The sequence below is a fragment of the Dromaius novaehollandiae genome, chromosome 4 (genome assembly GCF_036370855.1).
Source record: "Dromaius novaehollandiae isolate bDroNov1 chromosome 4, bDroNov1.hap1, whole genome shotgun sequence".
In the NCBI taxonomy this organism is placed as follows: Eukaryota; Metazoa; Chordata; class Aves; order Casuariiformes; family Dromaiidae; genus Dromaius; species Dromaius novaehollandiae.
This window is the reverse complement of record NC_088101.1, coordinates 81701790-81721174: the sequence shown is the minus strand read 5'-3', so window position 1 is coordinate 81721174 and position 19385 is coordinate 81701790. Positions and strand designations below refer to the sequence as shown.

The window sequence follows — 19385 nt, the reverse complement described above, 5'->3', positions numbered from 1 at the left end:
AGCAGCTGTTGAATAGAAATTCTCTTCCAGCTATGTCCAGGCATCACATGTTCCCTGGAGAGTCTTGTTTAGCTCAGGCTGCCAAGCCTGCTGGCTGGCATTCCTTGAGAGATGGGGTAGCCTTTGCTTTAAGGGCTTATATATAACAAAACTAGTCCTGCCTTGTGCTGACAGGAGAGCTAATGCTTCTCCCTTAAGTCCAAGGATACCAAACAGTTTCTTGCATGAGAACAACTGATTGCTCATCTGCCTTGTGTTTTCTTCCTTTCCATTTATTCAAATGACACTGTGCCTTACCTGCAGCTCTCCAGGAGCTTCTCAGAACTGTTATGTCCTAGGGAATCCATCTTTGCAGGCAGCTGGGCTCCAGGTAAGGGACTGGAGAGAGTTTCCAGGAGGCACTAATCTCCCTGTGATTCAGCACACCACACAACTGGAATAGTGCAGGACACATACTGCAAATAGATGCTTCTTTAGGAGAAGAGTACAAGCCCTACCTGAGCCCCTCACGTTGCTCTCCCCTTTTGATCTTGCCACCTTTGGCAGTGGAAGCCCAGACACCCTGCCCATTGCTGTATTTCTTACTCTAAGATACTTGTGAATAAGATAAGCTTCTAAAAGGGGCTGGAGGAGAAGGCACATGACAGCCCTGCCAGCTCCTGCAGCAGCGCTGTGCTTATACAGAAACCACATGATGGTAACCCTGGGAGACAGGCTGACAGCACTAATAAAATAATGCACAAATCACAGGTTTTGCTTTCCTCTTCTCACAGCCCAGTCTCTTTGGGTGGTACAACATGGCAGATGAAGTACTTCTGTCTGAAGAGGAGCACTTAGGGAAGGGTAATGTCTAGACTCACAAAAGGCAGTTTGCAAAGTAAAGTAACTATTTCATTTGTCTCTCACCTGAACATATCAGTCCTCCGAGAACTTCACAAGCAAAGGAAACTACTTTTATGGAGGACTTACCAAAAGAAAACTAACCCTAAAACTAACTGTTTTGCAACAGTAAGGGTGCAAGAACAGACAAGCCACACAAACAGGAACCTGGATGTTACCCAGCAGGTTCCAGTTTCAACCATGAAAAGCAAGGAGACGAGCACAGTTCACCTTCATGCCAGCAGGTGGCAGATGCAGGTGACAGATACAGGAACATTTCAACAGGCACAGCCTCAACAGTCAAAATAGCCATAACTGCTGTGTAAGGGTTGTGCACAAATCTGATCATCTAACTCTCAAGTGTTCCATCTAAGACAAACAACAGAAGATGGACAAACAGGGCAGCTTGTTTCTTGTGGTCTTAACAAGCCGGAGAAGACAGATCAGAATGAGGAGAAAAGCACTGGAAAAGCAGTAAAATTTTAGCTAAAAGACAGCATAGGAATAGATTGAGTAACAGCAAGAAAGTTCAAAATCCAGCTTCAACAACAGGTCTCTACATATACACACGACTCATTTCACTTGCTGGGAGCTGAAATTCTTTTATGCCAGCTCCTCACAAGTACTCTAACAGGATCCAAAAAAAGCAGTTAAAATAAAGCAGTCTATTTACTTTGCACTTGCTACTGCAAGAAAAGAAAAAAAAAGATGTTTTAGCTAAAGCATTGCCTTGTCTTTAAGGATACTAAACTGTTCAAGCACAAAGTGCCAAATCAGCATTTTATTGTTTTTCCTTACAGAAGCCGGCTGAAGCAACTCGAAACAGGCCAGGCTATTCACTAGCAGCTAGAGCTCTCAGCAAGTGGAAATGCAGGGAAGTTCTACCTAAACACAGCAAAGACCTGCAAGTGTTTAAACAGCATTAAAACTAGCCCATACTAAATGAACTGGATCATTTGTGCCTGCACGAGGAGCAATACCAGTGCACTTATACCATCTCACAGCTGCCTGAATTCTTCACCCAGCATTGTAGCATTTTTCTTATGCTGCTGAATATGCCTCATACACAGTCGAAACGTGAAGCCAGAGCCACTGGCTACCTCAATTTGTAAAGTTACTTAAACATGTAAGATCCACAGACCTCACAAACAAGATCACCTCCACTGGAGCAAGACAGGCTTAGGGAAGATACAAACACATAGCGGGCCAGGCTGTCGAGGGTGGCACCCCCAATCAGAGGAGCAGCACACGCAACCCACAGCCACAGTCAATTTATGTTTTTGTTTTGCTTCTTTAGTTCTTCAGGGTGTTTGCTTTTGTCTCAGTTTTGACACGATGAGGGAACAAGCTGCCTATTCACAGTAGACAAACTTTTTATGGGGCCATTTTATTCTAACTTAAGAGACTTATTCCGTGCAAGTCAAAACAGGCTCAGCTTCATTTCAGATGCTGAACACAGAAGAAGAAATTGTTCCAAAATAAAGACTATTACCTGAAACAGACTTGGAACAATTTATGCTGCTTATTAGTAGCAGGTATAGTAGCATGGGAAGAAGAATTTACAGAGTTTTGACTTTTGGCTAACTATGAGGTTCCCTTCCTGCCTGGCTCTTTACAACAGCTATCCAGTGTATTATTTCAGTTGCTGAAAAGGACCTTAAAAACCAGAAGGCTAGTTTTATCTTGGCTAACCTTGTTAGATGAAAGATACCCTTTCCCACTCTTGATCCCTTTGCCTGTTTTAAAATTTATGATGCTTCCAATTTCGCTCTAAACAGTTTTTAGAGCAGAGTGCCTTTTAAAGACTGAAGTTGTACATCTCATTTGATGCAGACTATAGTGCCAGTATTGGCTGAGAAGCAGTAATCCAGCTAAGCCACACTTTGGTTAATTAGAAAAAGCTACGCACAGAATTATCGCTAAATTCAATACCGTAAGCATTCAGATTTTTCTTAAAAGCAGACAAAGAGTAAGATAAACAATTTGCTTTTGCATTTCAAAGCATTGCATCAAATTAATCAGTCTGAACAGTCAATGGAAGAAGCCGGGCAAGGAACAGTATCTGAAATAGAAGAATTTTATGTAGACCATTCAGTGTTAAAAACCAGAGAATCAAACATCAGTTCAAATTAAAGATCAGTTTCAAACAGAAGACATTTTTTGATTAAAAGGGTTTTTTTTTTAACATTTAGAAATTTAAATACATTTACCTAAAGATGGTTAACCCCCCATCTCTATGTTACTATACAATAGCTTAAAGCTACTTTTAAATGCTAGTTCTATGTTAATGTGAAATTTCAGAACTGCATTCTCAGTTTATTTTTATGTAAATAGGTTATTAAATTGGGTGGCTTCATAATTCCTCCCACCCCAAAATAAAATTTAAAAAATTGGAGCTTTACAACATGTCTTGAATAATATTTTTCAAATGAGTAATTTGGAATAGTTTCCGACAGTCCTATAGGAGGTATTTTGTACAGTTTGGAGAGTAACTCCATATAAAGTTCTATTGCAACTGAGCATTCACAGTATGCCACAGTCCATACATATTACTACATATACATATCAGGTTTGTAAACATTGGAAGAATACACAGAATATAGTACCACAATCCTCTGGTACTGCTGAAAGGAAGATGAGGTAACATTCATATAATCTCAAAGTCCACAGAGGTCCTGACTGAATAGTTAAAACAGCTGCCAACGCTTCTGTTTCATAGTGTGTGGTTAAGGCTTTCTACTTTATGGTCTGCTAAGGCTGGATTCGTTAGCTCTCAGTATCCCAACTGCGTCTTTAACAGCATGGTATATGACATTCTTCACCTAGCAGGAAAAGAAATGGCATTTAGTTTTTAAACTCAACAGCATGGTTAGGGTCAGTTTGAGAGATTCTGACATACAGAAAACACTTCACATCCCTCCCACCTTCTACACATCCCATTCTGCTCTCCTTTCAGTTTAAAGGCACTCATTTAAATGAACTTCACTTAAAATCACCCACTGGGAAAACTGGGTTCAAATTCTAACAAGATAAAAGCTGTAAACTTTGTAGCCTAAGGAGAATATAGTGGGTTCAGCTAGACAAAAACACAGAAGTGGAAGAAACACTTCAAAAGAAATTCAGGAGAAGTATCACAATGCCTCCTTAGAACTTAGCTACTAAAAATCTGCAACAGTTCAAAAGCCTAGAGAAATTCCTCTTCAAAGTCCAATACATTAAAGCTGATTAGAACATGAAAGCAGTTTTAGCTACCCATACAACCTAAGGACTAAGTTTTCACTTTATGGAAAGGGGGGGGAGGGGAGGGGCAGGGTTGACCATAAATATTGGCAAGTTACCTGCAATTTATCTTCATGGTTTGTATGCGTATGTGACAGATACCTAAATTCCTGAGTGAGCCAGAAGCAATGTTTGACATGCTCTGGGGATACAAAGTCTTCTGCAACTTTAATACAACTGTACAAATTATGAACCTAAAGAGAACAAACAAAGATTAGCCATATGTAGAAAAGTCTGCCTAAGTGGTCAGTCTGTCACAGTGTCATTGGTTCTTACCTGATGTGGAGCTCCCGCTGGAATGAAAACTACATCTCCTAGAAACTGTACAATAGCCCAGCCTTGAACTCCATACTCTTGATGGAGACGTTTCCTTAGAGATCGGTCCAAGTACCAACTTTGATCATGAATAGGATCATGATCTACAGGATTTTCTTGACCTTGTTCTTCAGCAACCTGAAAAAAATCAATCACAGGACAATATCCAGTAAGATTGGTATATATAATCAAGATGCATCTATGGTATTACATATGCACACATGCCAGATTGTGACTTGCATCATGTATTCAGTTTAAGTTACAATAAAAGCTTTAGATTCTTACTCAATTCTTCATTAATTTGTCAAGGCTGCCTCATTTTCCATTTCCACTGTCTGATTAATAGCCTGGACACTTTGCTTTGCACAAGCATTGCAAAGGGGCATATAATAAATGCAAGTAATCGCAATTTACAGTAAGAAAGTAGAAGCAGAAGGGTTAAGTGACTCACATGTGTTCACAGTGGGAACCACTGTCATATATGGGGTCAATACTCCTGCAGTACTACAGCTATGAACTAGAAAAAACACAATGAGCGTGGAACTCAGCAGGTGTTTGTCTTGAGGCCAGCACTAGTTAGTGTTTTCACTGACTAAAATAGAGGATGCTCACTATATTTTTACAAAGTATCAGGCTGAGAGGCACTAAAGGCATTTTAGAGAAATTTAGGGGGCAAGGGAAAGAGCGTCAAAAAAAATAGGGCTATTAAGTATAAAAAAAATCATCTGCCTAAATACATGACAAAGTGACTGGTTAGGCAATGGTTCTGCAGAAAGAAGCTGGGACAATGCAACATAATCCCAAACCTGAGTTCCCTTAAAGAAAAGTCTGACAGAATCTCAGTTACACAGTGACATACACAAGACAAGCAGCAGTATTTATACTACTCTGTTGTAGTAAGGCCTCAGCTGCAGTATCAGATTCCAGCATTGAGAACCAGATTTCAATAAAGATAAAAACCAAACTGAAACAAGTCCAGAAAGGAGTTAAAAGAATGATCAGAGGTCTAGAAAACATGATCTGTGTTGAAAGAAAGAGGAGGATGTTTGATCCAGACCAGGAAGACTAAAGAGAAATTAAGACTGCTCAAGTGAGACACTGCTATAAAAGCACACAAAAGCCAACCCCTCCAACCCCTCCCCACCCCACCAATAATCTGTTCTTTGTGCACTGGGAATAAGAAAAAATGGATTTGAATTGCAATAAGGAAGAAAATACAACCTAAAATCAGGGGCAGCTTTCTTATTCCATTTCCTAAAATCAAGATGATGCACAACACCAGATGAAATGCCTACATCAACCTTATCAGTCTGAGAAAAGGGGAAAATTTGATTAACATCTTACAGTAGTCAGACAAAAGAACCCCCGTTTTCTTAACAGCACTTCAATCTTGTAGTCTTAAGCAAGAACACCTTAATGACTAGTAGTAGTAAGGTAAGGACTTCTGAAACATCTCCCAGAGTTTAGAGAGATATTCATAGGTATTCATATAGGTGAGATAGGTGTCAAAATGCAAAACACCGATGCTTATCAAATTCAGTATCACATCTTACCAGGTTCTCCATTAAAATTCTACCCAAGACAATGGTCAGGCTGATACTGTCCTGACAGGGCCAATAGTTGTTCAGATCATCCCATTTATCCATCCCATTTATTTATTAAAATATTACCTTTTTACACCGTTAGTGCACCAAAGAAGTTCCAGCATTAAGGCAGCCAGGAACTCTGGACTATTTATGGTGAATTTAAATGCTGAAACAAGACCTTTTGGATGATGATCTCTTTTTACTCCATTAAACCATTTCCCTCCCATGAAAACATCACACAAAACATCTATTCCCCCCCATCCTTCAATCCAAAACTCAGAAGACAAAAAAAATGTACATGAAGGGTGTTCTTAAGAGATGTCAGAGCAATATGTGTGGCATACAAGTTCTCTTGTTCTTTCCTTTTTTCTCCCTAATTTTTTTCTAAGATTTAGTTTAAAATGCATTTTTATTTAACTAACAAGAATACAGCTGGATTAAATTTAAGCAATGTGTTTTCTTGTATTGTAAAAAAGCATGGGAAAAAGCAACATATCTAAATACAGGACAATTTCAGGCTTCAACTCCCGACCCTCTTGATATCCTACAAGATTCATAGTGCCACAGAGTTTCTCTCTTGAATACAACCCAAGTACATTTGTTTCAAGTTTCTATACCAGCTGCGAAAGAAGGAAAAAAGTCAAAGGATACATACATGTTTGCATGTCTACACAGACATAAGATTAGTTTTTCAGATATAACAGCCTACCTTTTTAAGGAATTCCCGGATCTTCTCTGTATCTTTAGCAGCATAAATGTGCCACAGAGCTCCAGGTTTTTCTCGACTTTCAGTAAAACGCTTAATTGTCAATTCATCAGAGTCACCGTCTTGTATGGTTCTAAGCACTTCTGTTACAGAGTAGACACAAGCAGTTACACCAAAGGACCTTTCTTCCACCCACAGAAATAAAGCCTACCAAACACAATAAAGACTTTACCTTCTTCTTGATCAACCTGTCCTTTGGGGATACCCACATAAACCATAACATTAGCTGCATCAGACACATCTAAATGGAGGTTTGTTGTGCCATATTTTCTATCCTCTGGTGTTATTAAGCCTGAAAGGAAATGGAAGTGCGGCCAACATATTAGTGGGTCAACAAGAAAGAACCACCTCTTTCCACTCACTCTAAGGAGCACTATCTGAAAAACCTGAAGGGCTCTTATTTTCCTCAGCAAATGACTGCAATATCATGATCCAGGATCAAGAGATCTCTGCCAGGCCTTTGCCCCACCACTTGGGAAAATGCAAATAAGGTTAAGTTTACAGGCTGACACACCCATCTGTATTCACACCCAGCCTGTGTGTTATATAAAAATCATGGTTAAGTCTTGCTAAAAAAAGGTTCCTATAGCAGTTTTAGAAGTATTCTCAGAAACACCTAAAGGCAGCTGTACTAATAACTATTGTGCTATAATATTTACTAGTCATGATCTCTTTACTAGCCGTGACTAAGCTTAAAGGTTTAAGCACCTTTTGAGCAGCCGCAGACCAATAAGCCTTGGAAAGAATTGCCCCGCAAGAGGGCAATCATAAATGACACAGCTCAAAAAGAAGAAATATCTTAGAAGTAACAGAATAGCAAATACACATGGGCAGCAGTACAGACACACACACACAGAGCAAGTCCTTTGAAAGACTGGGGGTAAGTATTATTAGCTTGACAATTCTAGACAAAAAATTCTGCTAACATCAGCTAAACCTCTGGGCCTCACCAGTTCCTATGAGCAAGCCAAAATTAAAGTTTGGGGATCAATGGGATTAATCAAATTGTCTACAAGAGCAAGAATTCATTTAATTTATAGTAGGTTTAAATTCTTAACGCAGGGACAGCATGACTTTTACAGTAAAAAAGAAAAAAATTACTTACCATATGCATTGTACATCTTGGGGCCCAAATCTGGTCGTACAAAATAACTGGGAAGTCGAGAGGCAAGGTTGAGCTTGCCACCTCTTCTAGTGTATTCTGGCAATGGAATATTTTTCATCAAGTCATCAAACCTAGAAGTAATACAGCACAATTTAATGTTATGAAATGACAACTAAAATTCAGCATGCAGACTAAAAGTGACAGCAACCAAAGCTTTCTTCAGTCAAGAAACAGTACTCTCTTCCCCAAAAGGTTTATTGGGCAATGGTACATCATGAAAGAGGGACAAAATGGGCAACACATAGCACTATGGTAGATAAGGAAATTTTTAAACTGAAATAATGCATACTGAAACTTTGATGCTATTTCCTTGTGTCATTATCTCAATACCACACAGTACAAGTCAGAACACTTCAATAAGATTGGCAAAAAATAAGCTTCAACTGAGCTTTAGATTTTAAAATGATTCATGCTTTTAAAAAGTTTCAAAAAGTTTAATCAATCATTAGCAACTCCAGGCATTCACTTTACTTGACAATATGCACAATGAGCTACACACCCATTTTGTCATAAAACTTACTTAGCATTCACAGCTATGCCAGGCATCTTTGACAAAGAAAGTGGTTCACATGTGAACTACTACTGCTTCTTAAAGCTGAAGCAGGTGTTAAAATGTAACAGTATTCCTGAATTCTGTCATTTTGGAGGTTGTATCGAACAAATGATGAACAGTTTCTTTGTAAATTCATACCGTGAAGGCATCATGTCTCTGAAGTCTTCTCCTGGAGGCCAGTCTTTAAGCTTCAGCACCATTGGCTCTCCTTCTTCTGTTCTCAGGCGGCCTATTGTCAAATGTTAGTTTTTAATACTTTGTATAACTCAAAATACAAAGAATCAAGGTAAAGAAATTCTTATCTTAGTTTAAAGTCATGTTCCTTCCACAACTATTCATGTAGAACCAATACAATGCATGTTTCCCCAACACCAGAGTCAGGTATTAATGCCATGACAAATTCATCATGACAACAAGAAGTTTTTAGACTAGGTATGTGGCCTTTACCCCCACCCCCAAGTATTTCCTAAAATTTAGTTTAGGCAAATACTTTGTGTTTGAGGCTAGAGTAGTTAACGATAAAGCCAAACCTCTTTGAGGCTCAGGTAACAGAAACTAAAGGCAGAAGTGAGCCTTCCAGCTCCCACTCTTTTTCTGCCTCAAGTACCAAATTCCAGAATTTTTAGTCACACAAACAGATGAAGCAGATAAAATTAATGCAAAGACTACCACAGAACCCCAGGTGCCATGGTAGGTATTAATTCTCCCTGAAAAAGTTTGTTCCCAGAAGCAAAAACAAAGTCAACCCTCATGCTGCCCCTAAGTCATTTTTTCCTCAGGGTAACTTTAGTTCCTTAAGAACAAAAAGGCACCTGGAAGTTATAACAGCAAAATCCAACCCTGTGCATGTCAACTCCTATGCATGCTTTTCTACGCTTTACTCAACTGGGCAAAAAGCTGAAAGCTGAACTTCTTGGCTAGGGAAATCCCAAACTTTCTGAGAATGTTTCCCCAAAAGACTAAGCACAGCCAAGCACGCTCCTGAAGGAGAGTCCTCAAATAAAGACTGACAAAATTTCTATCCAGTGAATTGCCCTGCAAGCCTGCATGGTGAAAATACATCGCAGACACACTGTACTTCAGGGTGTTGAGAAAGCCTGGAACATCTTTGTATGCTGCTCTAGGCTGCTAAAGGATGACAAATTTATGTTAGGGAGAGATTACTGTTGCTGAGTATCTTATCCATTGAAATGTAACAATAAATTTATGCTACTTACTTGAAATATCTTCAAATCCATCCCAGAAATCCCCTACAGTAGCACCAGTGATAATTTCATTGGTCCTGCAGTTAACCAAATCTACTTCCTGTTGGCCAAATTCCTTCCTAAAGGACTCTGGTCTCCAGAGTTCTGCATTTAATTTGTGATGTACTCCTGACACCATTACAGGCTATGAAGAAGAAGAATATATATTGGAGAATTATTAAACATCAAAAATTCTTCATCCAACCAGAACAGACAGTGCATGAAAAGTATAGAACATCTAAACACAGGCACTTTGCAAATGCTGTATTTTGCAAAATGAATGCTCAGCCTGACATACCAGAATTGTGTTTGGTCATCCATTGTTTCAAGCCACAAAGCACCTTTTTATGCAGAGCCAAAAATTCAGCATTGTATTTAGAAACTGATTTCAAACAGTAAAATATTTCCTTTCATCCAAGAATCTTTTTATTGAACAGTGCTCAGGTATTACATGTTATGAAATTTTACACTGTTACTTATCGTTGCAGTAAGCTGGTACTGCCCTTCAATTGAAGCGCAAAGCGCATAAATTGAAAATGGAGAAAGCAGAAAGCCTTAAATACCTGTCCCTGCTTCCAGCATTCCCTGAAGACATTCCAATTACTTTCATTGTTGGGATCTTGAAGACACAGCAAGCGGTTATCACATAACCAGTAGTGGGGTGTATCAAACCCCATTATAGTAGGCTTTATAGTCAATCCTTGAGGTTTCTTAGGTAAATCTGTAATGGTTCTATTTTGCACCAGGGAAGCAAAAATGTCATCAAGGATTTTGGGTGTACTCTTGAGTCCATTGTCTGTCTGATTTAGAGAAAGAAGAGAAAACAAAAAAGTTGGTATAGTTTTCTATTACCTGTCCCTTGCACCTCGGAGTTTAAGAATCCATACATTTAATATTGCAAAAAATATTTGCCACTTTCAAGTTTTTTAAACTGAACTCACAATCGTGTAGAGAAACAAAAACCTGTAAAACATCTGTTCTCTAGAAACTCATCATCATCATTAAATGCCAATGCAATTGCTCACACTTGGTCTACAGCATTTTGACATAAGAAATTCTGCTCTGATTTACATTTCAGCAACACTGCAGAAAACTGAAATGCAGCATGTAACAGGACGCAAGACCAACATTCTACCCCACCATTTTGAAATCATATCTGTAAGAGCAAACAAAGCCCAGGAACATCGGAAGTGAACCAGTCTGCAAACTGCGTTTCCAAAGACAGCTACCCACTCAGAGGAAAAGGTTTTCAGTTCCACCTGTAAGTTCCTTGACACTTCTTTTGAAAAGGAGACCATCTAATAAACATGTTGATCAATGTGTCTGCCAGACACTATCCTGAGTAAGTTTATCTGCATTATCACTTCGTTCCCAGCCCCTCACCAAGTTAGATTTGCTGATAGCACCATTAAGCTGTCGTTCCAGAAGGCACTAACTGGAGTGCTGTAGCACACACAACACAACATCCATTTTCCCAGCTGAAGAGAGAGAATATTACTACTCTGACAAATGTCCAAGGAAGCTGATTATAGGCTTAGAAGAGTAGTAACCAAAGCTTGATAACAAGTCAAACCAGTAAACCAAAAACTTTCATGTACCTTTCCTCCAGAGGAGTTCAACAGATTCCGCAAGAAACCTGTGTTATTGTTGCTCACAGGTGTTAATATTGCACTGTTGAACGTCTGCAAGGCCGTAGCAGGCTTAGCTAAACTAGGGAGTGTCTGAAGAGGCTTATTTTCATTCTTTGAAATAGGGATGAGGAGTTTCTCTGCAACGAAGAAAAGAACACTTCTGAAACTGAAGCAAGGATTAATCCTCTGAACCACAACAAGTACATGTTTTGTATTTTCATATTTTTTCCTCTTTATATATAGATGCATACATTTCCTCAATATATACAGAGGAAATATTTCATCTGCATAGCTTTCTTAAAGACTTCAAAGTTTTCAAAGCTCACATTTTAAAATAATTATCTTCTCAAACTGAACTTTCAAAAATACTTGCATCATTGTGATGTTAATCCAACTTTCAGTACTGATACACTAACCCTGTCAAGTTTTACTCCAAGTCATTGCCACGGAACAGTTTCACAATACAGGCACTGAACTCCCATCCCAGCAGGCAGATAAAATCATCCTCAGTGCAAGATATTGCTGGGTCTGATCTATATTTTTCTGACCAACAGCCACAAAGAGTTTACTTTTCACTGGTTATGCACATACCTTTGTTTTCTTTATTCACATTTCCACTTGTTAAATTTGATAGCCAACTTAACGAAGGGGAAGTATTTACTGAAGTAGTTTGTTTATTTCCAATCACTGATTTTACAGCAGGATCATGCGTAGTGACTTGTGGGCCCAGGACAAAATTGTTATGTTGAAAGCCAGTCCTCTCTCCAGCTACCAAGGTCTGAAAAAGCAAATTGAGAACTTGATTAAACACACACTCTACTCAAGGAGGGGAAAATAAGCAGTATCAAATGCATTTTCATTCTTTTACAAAAAAAAGTGTGGTTCAGGGTTCATGAAATAGCTGATCTCCACAAGAGGTCGGTATTGTTTCTTGGTATTGGCCAGAGACTAGGATCCAGCCCATTGGGGGCTCCCGAGTTTAAGCACAGACAACAGATTCAGTCACCCCTCAAGACAAGGAAACGGAGCAGAGTCTGCTAAGTGCATTCTCTGGGGCTGGTCTGGGAACCAATTACAGTTTTAAAAGACACTCTTTGGCAATTCTAGTGATAGCCAGAATTCAGAACAGGGCTAAGCTGAAGGCCTTGTTTTGTAGATTTAAAACAAGCATCTAGGGCTCCTATTTTTTTTTCTTAAAAAGACAGCAAAAGCTGAAAATACCACATCCATTTACAAATAAAATAAACAAATATCCACAAAACAATTTTTCTTATCACGGCCCAATTAAGACTAGTTACCCAAATAACCTGATCTTCTTAGAAAAGAGCAGTAAACTTCCCACCAGGGTCCTCAGAGAAATAACTGCTCTAGCCCTCAGAACCTTACGCACATACAGCCCTTCTATGAGTTCCAGCATTCTTCCAGCCCACTTCTTTCTTCTTGATGTCGCATGTATTAAGTCTCCAGGACCCAAGGGATATCCTAGATTCTCCAGCCATTCCCACTAGTCTGTTCTTAACAGAAGGTTCTTTACAAAAGTTTCCTTCAATCTTATTTTTGCTACTAAAAAACAAATACACCCGCCCCATTCATCATTTTTCAAGGACTGATCACTGAGATGTTAGTGTTTCAAAGTGACAGATTAAGATTTTTCCCTAATATGTTCAAAAAAAGACGAACCAGACAAATGAACACTGAACACAACTACTGAACAAAAATAAAAATTTATGTGGTGGGCTTATCAGAAATGGCTGGGATTGGCCACCTACAAAATCAGCTACCATTGGCTTCAAATAGAGGCAAACCATCTATGGATATTTCAGCTACACATACATAGTGTGAGACAGTAGCAATACCTGTTTTGCATCCTCCTTTAGAGTTGGCTTTGATAGTGCCTTGAACTGCTTATTTGCACAAGGACAATTTGCCTTTATTCCCCATTTTGTTCTTACAGAGTGAACAATGTCACCAACATCATAGAGAGCTGAAGGAGAAGAATCATTAATGAGCTCACATTTAATTAGAACATCCAGCATTCGATAACACTTTTTGTGTATATTATTATGCAGTTAAACAATAGTACAGGAACACAGTTCATCTCTAAACACTAAGTTTTACTACTTCTTCATAAAGGTAATGAAATAGTACTAAGTACACAGACAGTTCCAGTCTTTCAACTAAAACCTTCTGACAATAAATACTAAGCTCTGGCTAACTTTATTGCTCAAAAAGCCCACTTTGTACAGTATCAACAACACACAAAAGATAGCAAAAAGCATGCAGTATTTTTCCTCCCAATTAGACATTTAAAAATACCTTTTCCAGGAATTATTTGCGTAGGCATTAAATTCTCTGGTTCATGTACCTGTCCCTTCACACATTTAAACCAGGAGAAAGTATCTGATTCATCATCTGTAAAACACAACCATTGAACTGTTCAATTAGTATGTCTTTCATCTTCCTTTGGACAGCAGCCAGATATTCTAATATTACTGAAATACCAAACAAAACCAGTCAAAGACCCATATGTTGATAAGACGACTCTTTGTTAGCCTCTTAAATTCAAAATACAGGTTTCCTTCCCCCACCCCTTTTTGTTTGAAGAGGCAATATATAGTCTCACCTTGATGCAAGCTTTTTTTCTTCATCCTGTAACAGTCCACACAAACACCAAAGCCACACTTGGAGCAGACCCAATGAAGGTTGAAGATTGTGGTGTCACAGACATCGCACATTTCTCGGACTCCACGAACTGCACGCTTCCAGGCTACTTGTCCTGTGGATCAGTCAAAAATGTTAGTTTTAAACAAACAAACAAAAAGATTTGAATGTTGAATACAGTTACATCAGAATATTTTAATGACACTAGGATTATTTGAGGTTTTTCTCTTTTTTGGATCCATGTTCAGACTTGTTTCTGATGAGACACATCTGATGTTCAGCACCAGGACCAGATCATGGAGAAACCCACCTGGGGAACACCATATTCAATTTCTTGCCCACCAGAGCCTCCAGGTCCTTCTCTGCAAAGCTGCAAACTCATTTCATACTTCCGTTTTCTAATTTTGTCTTTCTGTGCTCACCCTGTTTTTATTTCCTCTCCATAACATGACCCCACTTCCTCTTTCTGTAGGCCTCCTTTTCACACTCAGTGGCCAAAAAATCTTGTGATTTAACCAAGCTGTTTTTCTACGCTGTTTCCACTGCACTGGGATAGTTTTGCTTTTGCTTTTTGTTCTTATTTGTTAAAGAACTGCCAGCTCTCCAAAATCCATTTCTTCTTGAGATTCTACCTACTAGTCTTGCCTGAGGGACTACTGCTTTGGTATGATTCTCCCTTGTAAAGGATCCCAAATTCTTTCTTCCTAGTCACTCTTGCTCAAGCCACCTCACGCCTCATTCAGTAGCCTGCTTCCTAGAGCTTTCCACTAGTAATAATCCATTCTGGAGTTTAAAATGAAATATCTGTGATATGCAGCAATTCTGCAGATCTGGTGGGGTATTGAGGACCAGCAGTTTTACTACATTTTTGAAATGGTAACTTGGATGTAGAAGGGCTGACCCTGAGGCGTACCATGCAGCGCAAAAATGTTGAAATGTAAATGACCTCCCAAGAAGTAGTACCTGAAGAAGAAAGGACCAACTACTTTTTTTTGCCTTATCAGACACATTAAGACTATACCTACGGATGCAGTTCTTTGAAGGTCAAAACTAAAATCCAAGTAAGACTTTGCATTTAAGTATCACCTAGAAAACATTGCTTCTGCCTTCCAGAAGTAGTATATTGTACATAAAGTATTTTGACATTTTTAGAAAGGGCCACTTTGTCAAAGCCAGAATCTTTATGAAAAAGGTACCATTTCAATTAAACTCTGCCAAGAAAAGTGCACCAGTTTCATATTGGAGGTGGAGTGGGGTAGGTGCAATCTCAGTTTTTTCCCATGTCAGTTAAGCACTTAGATACTCATCCTTCTTTGAACAGTTCAGTAACAGTCTAAATTGCAGAATATTTCTTTTCTACCCAGAGCATTAAAACACACTCCTCCATTCTCATGAAATTTAGTTCCCTCACTCACCAGCCCAAGCTATGAACAACTAAACAGCAATCTGTGACATTTTGCTCCACTGAAACCATCTCCAGAACTCACGTTTGTCTTTGCTATCTTTTAGCATACCCATCAGAAACATCTTCCACAAAAAACTCAAAAAGCAAAAAAACACATACACACATCTCCCACACACACCCAAAGGGAAGAACCACCCATACACCCTTTGTTTCATGTACTTCTGAAAGGGTTTTGATATTTCACTTTCAATCTGGCTATGGACGCTCTGTCTCCACAGGCCTGAATGCATACCAATGCAAGTGAAGAGCAGAGCAGAGCCTGTAGACTTCAAATACTCCATGGTAAGGCCCCACCGAGTTCAACTCTAAGGAACATACTGGAAGGCAAGCATTTCTGAAAGAGATCTAAACTTTTTCCTCCCCTTTTGAGGTGAATTCAAACCTATGTTTTTCTTTTCTTCTATTCAAACATTGGAGGGACTGATAGCACTGATGTTATATAAATCATGTTGGTTTATCTAGAGCACTTCATGCTGCCTCTCTGTCATGTAGTTATAAGGAAAAAAGTCTGAAGAGCTGTTCTACTCTCGGAAACAATTATGTAAAATCACAAGGTTCCACATGCGTCTGCTCCTGTTTGCTACAAAAACATTCTTACATGGCTGAAAACTCTTATTCTGAGATGCCAGGTTTGCCCTACTTGCAGTAACAAAGCTCTGCAGCCAGTTACTCCATCAATACCGTCTCTTCAGTCTCTCTATGCCCAGTAGGGCTGTATGGGCATCCAGTTGAAACAGTTCTACTGGAAAATACAGGTAGCATTAGGTCTGTAATGCAGAAACAACAAAATAGGACCAGAAAAAACTTACTGGAATCTCTGCAGTCAAAGCGGAAGCTTTGTTTCACTTACATGCTAAAAATAAAATAAAAGAAACAGGCAGCTTGTTCTTTTGTGGTTTGGGGTTTTTTTGTTTTTTCCCTTTTCACGCTTTGTTTCGTAACAGAATTAAACTTTCTCTGCAACAGAAGTAATTTGATAAATTCAAAGAAAATCTAACACAGAAAGAAGGTTTTTTTTTTTCCCCAATGAGCAGAGTTTTTGAGAACTTGCACTAGATCTTAACCATTACTTCTATCTCAGAATAAAGACTGAAGTCTTAAATGACATTACCAAATGCATGCAGTGTCTATCACACAAGTCAGAAGCTTACAGTTTCACATAAACCTCTTAAAATACAGCTTATTTTAATATAAATTGCTCTTACTGTGTGGTTCAATTGTAGACATGACTTCTTTTTCAGATATCACCAGTTGACAGAAGTGGTCTCCAATGTTGGCTAGAATATACTTTGCTGTGTCTAGATCTAGACCCACAACATTTTTTGATAAAGGTAGCCACAAGCTAATAGCCTCAGGGTCGTACTTATTTGGAGTTAAGAAGCCTTCCTCACGCAGTAATCCATGTTTATTAAACTGCAGCCTGTTGAAAGAGCGGAAGGGAGAAAAAACCCTGTCACCTCAAATTTTTACTAGTTTCCATTCCTTCCAACAAGTCATTGCCTAAAGGATAAATATGCACACTGTATGTCTATGCATTTAACACAATAGTTAGAACAGACATAGGGAAGCACATACTTGATATTAGTGTTAAGTGCTAGATGAGAAGGAAATACATCTTTTACTTAAACTATTAATAAGGGTTCTGTACATGTTTTCAGGAAGCTTTTTAATAAATACCATAGAAGCAAGTTGACTATTGATGACAACTTGTGCTGACTACAGTGCATAACTGTAGCAAGAAAATGCATATTGGCAATTGAAATCAAGAAAAAAAAATTCAGACTTTAGATTTCACATTCATAAAGCAGGTGGAACCTCCACTTTAGTGTTCTAAACTGAAAGATTCAGGTACTTTGAACTGAAGTACACTAGATTTTTTTTACTCTGAAAAAATGAATTAGCATACTAGGTGTTATTCTGGCCTCACATGTTTTTAAGCATTTCAACTGACGTCAGATTATGCCAAGATTCACTTTAGTAAAACTCTGTCCAAAGAGAAATCACAGAGTAGTAGTGCATCTTCATTTTTTCTAAAGCTTTTACACCTACATAACCTGCTTTTGGAGAGGGAGGGATAAGAGAGAGGAATAAACCTCAAGGGACAAAGAGTAAAAAAGAAAGCGTTCTTTTGTTAAGAACTTTGCAACATTTCTGCTTTCATTTTTCTCTCTTCAAAAGCTCTTCAGGCTGACAGGATATTTCTTCTATCTGGAGACCCACAAGCAGGCCATTCCTCTGAAAAAGAAAGTTGAGGATAAGAAAGCTTCCTGTCTCCCTTGTGGTAATAGGGATTTGTTTTTCCTCTCTAGTGTCACAGGTGTTACCTTCTCCCCCTAAAAGCCAGTCCATGCTTCAAAGCTTAAATCAGTAGTAAAAAAAAAAAAAGCAGCAGCATGCCACATCTTGCCATGAGATCAAATAATCCATTAAAAAAAGACTTACACAGAACTTGAAAACAAAGAAAAGGACATGTTTAAAATCAAATGCTGCAGTCTGGGAGTGTCTACACCTGAGCTTATTGGTATGCTTCAAATAATGTTTTAAAATCCCTTTTAAAGACAGGTTACAGTTCCGCATGGTGTCATAAGAACTGAAAAGTTAAACTACCCAATGACGGACTGTTCAGCTCAAGAGACAGGATCCTGCAGGGGGATCAAAATCTGCAGATCAGGTTTGGAAAAGCAGACAGCATTCAGCAGTCACTGGGTTTTCCTCAGAATTGCCCCATTCACCCTCACCACCCACCCTCTTTGAGCATGGTAAGGGTACTGATTAAGCATTTCTATGTCGAACCTAAAGACAAGTTGGCTCAAGCTTTCAAGTGTGAACGGGAATAAAGAATGGAGCAACACAACATAAATCAATCATAACGTCTTACCTGCCATTATTCCATTATTCCTGGAAAGAGCCCTGGCCATTTAGCATACTTCTTCCACAACTGCAGATACATGTTGGAACATTTCATATGTCCAACTCCTAAACTTTTATGGGATGTGCATGGAATCCACTTTCCCACTATTTCCATCACTGTGCTGAAGCATGCAAACTAAGCTCAAGCTATCGCACTGGCATTCAGCCTAGAGTATCAAAATGAGCAGCTCAAAGTCCTGCCAAAATATTTTTTATCCAAATGAAGCAATTGCAAAATTTCTAATGGCCAGACAATACAGGCAACCTCTCATCTACTAGATATACCGGCCCTATAGTTTAAGGGCTACATGCTGATATCTAGTAGTTTTGAACTAGACACCTAAATGCGACCACATTGCTGTTTTTTCATTTTGGCCTCAAAAAGGTAACAAATGTTATAGTTTAAAAAACAAAAACAAACACAAAAGCACCCAACTCGGTCGTGAGGAATTTGTTATTCACATTTAAAGAATATCAAAATCTACACACAGTCAAAACTGCTCTTACCTCCTAAAGTGAAAGAATCGGCAAAAGACAGTGGAGTCTCTTTGCTCTTTATTCTTTCGGTAACTGTCCAGACGGCATTCCCTGCACTTATGCAGGTGAGGTGCGATATTATTGCAGGAACCATCCTGTACAAATGCTTCTCCACTTTGCTGTAGCTTCTTCACTTTAGAAGCATCTGCTAAAATTGACTTGCGAACCATTACTGCAGGGATAAACAAGTTTTACTAATTCATTTCTCACACAAAAGTGCAAACAGATGTCTTTAAAGGAAAGATCTGTATCAACTTTTCTTATCAACTTCATATTACATTGAAACAAACTTATTTTAAAATATTTGCAGTTGGCAGAAACTTCTTCAGGTCAGTAGAAACTTTTTCAAGCTACAGTCCCACTGGAGTCATATTTTGGGGACCCAAGCACCATT

The 19385-nt window shown here is 38.8% G+C and overlaps 1 protein-coding gene across 1 annotated transcript in view; it reads right to left on the bottom strand.

Annotated features, from left to right (window-relative positions):
• Positions 1–2942: 2942 nt before the first annotated feature.
• The window catches only part of KDM3A (lysine demethylase 3A), a 31490-nt gene continuing 15047 nt past the window's right edge, over positions 2943–19385 (bottom strand). Inside the window, exons 11-26 of the mRNA XM_026112729.2 lie at positions 18962–19163; positions 16750–16964; positions 14042–14194; positions 13735–13830; positions 13275–13402; positions 12010–12196; positions 11386–11555; positions 10351–10587; positions 9761–9932; positions 8682–8772; positions 7931–8061; positions 6998–7117; positions 6769–6908; positions 4435–4611; positions 4218–4352; positions 2943–3701 (exon numbers count right to left, since the gene is read on the bottom strand). Of these exons, the coding sequence (XP_025968514.2) occupies positions 3621–3701; positions 4218–4352; positions 4435–4611; positions 6769–6908; positions 6998–7117; positions 7931–8061; positions 8682–8772; positions 9761–9932; positions 10351–10587; positions 11386–11555; positions 12010–12196; positions 13275–13402; positions 13735–13830; positions 14042–14194; positions 16750–16964; positions 18962–19163 (2435 nt within the window). The 3' untranslated portion in view covers positions 2943–3620. The remainder of the gene's footprint in view (positions 3702–4217; positions 4353–4434; positions 4612–6768; positions 6909–6997; positions 7118–7930; positions 8062–8681; positions 8773–9760; positions 9933–10350; positions 10588–11385; positions 11556–12009; positions 12197–13274; positions 13403–13734; positions 13831–14041; positions 14195–16749; positions 16965–18961; positions 19164–19385) is intronic.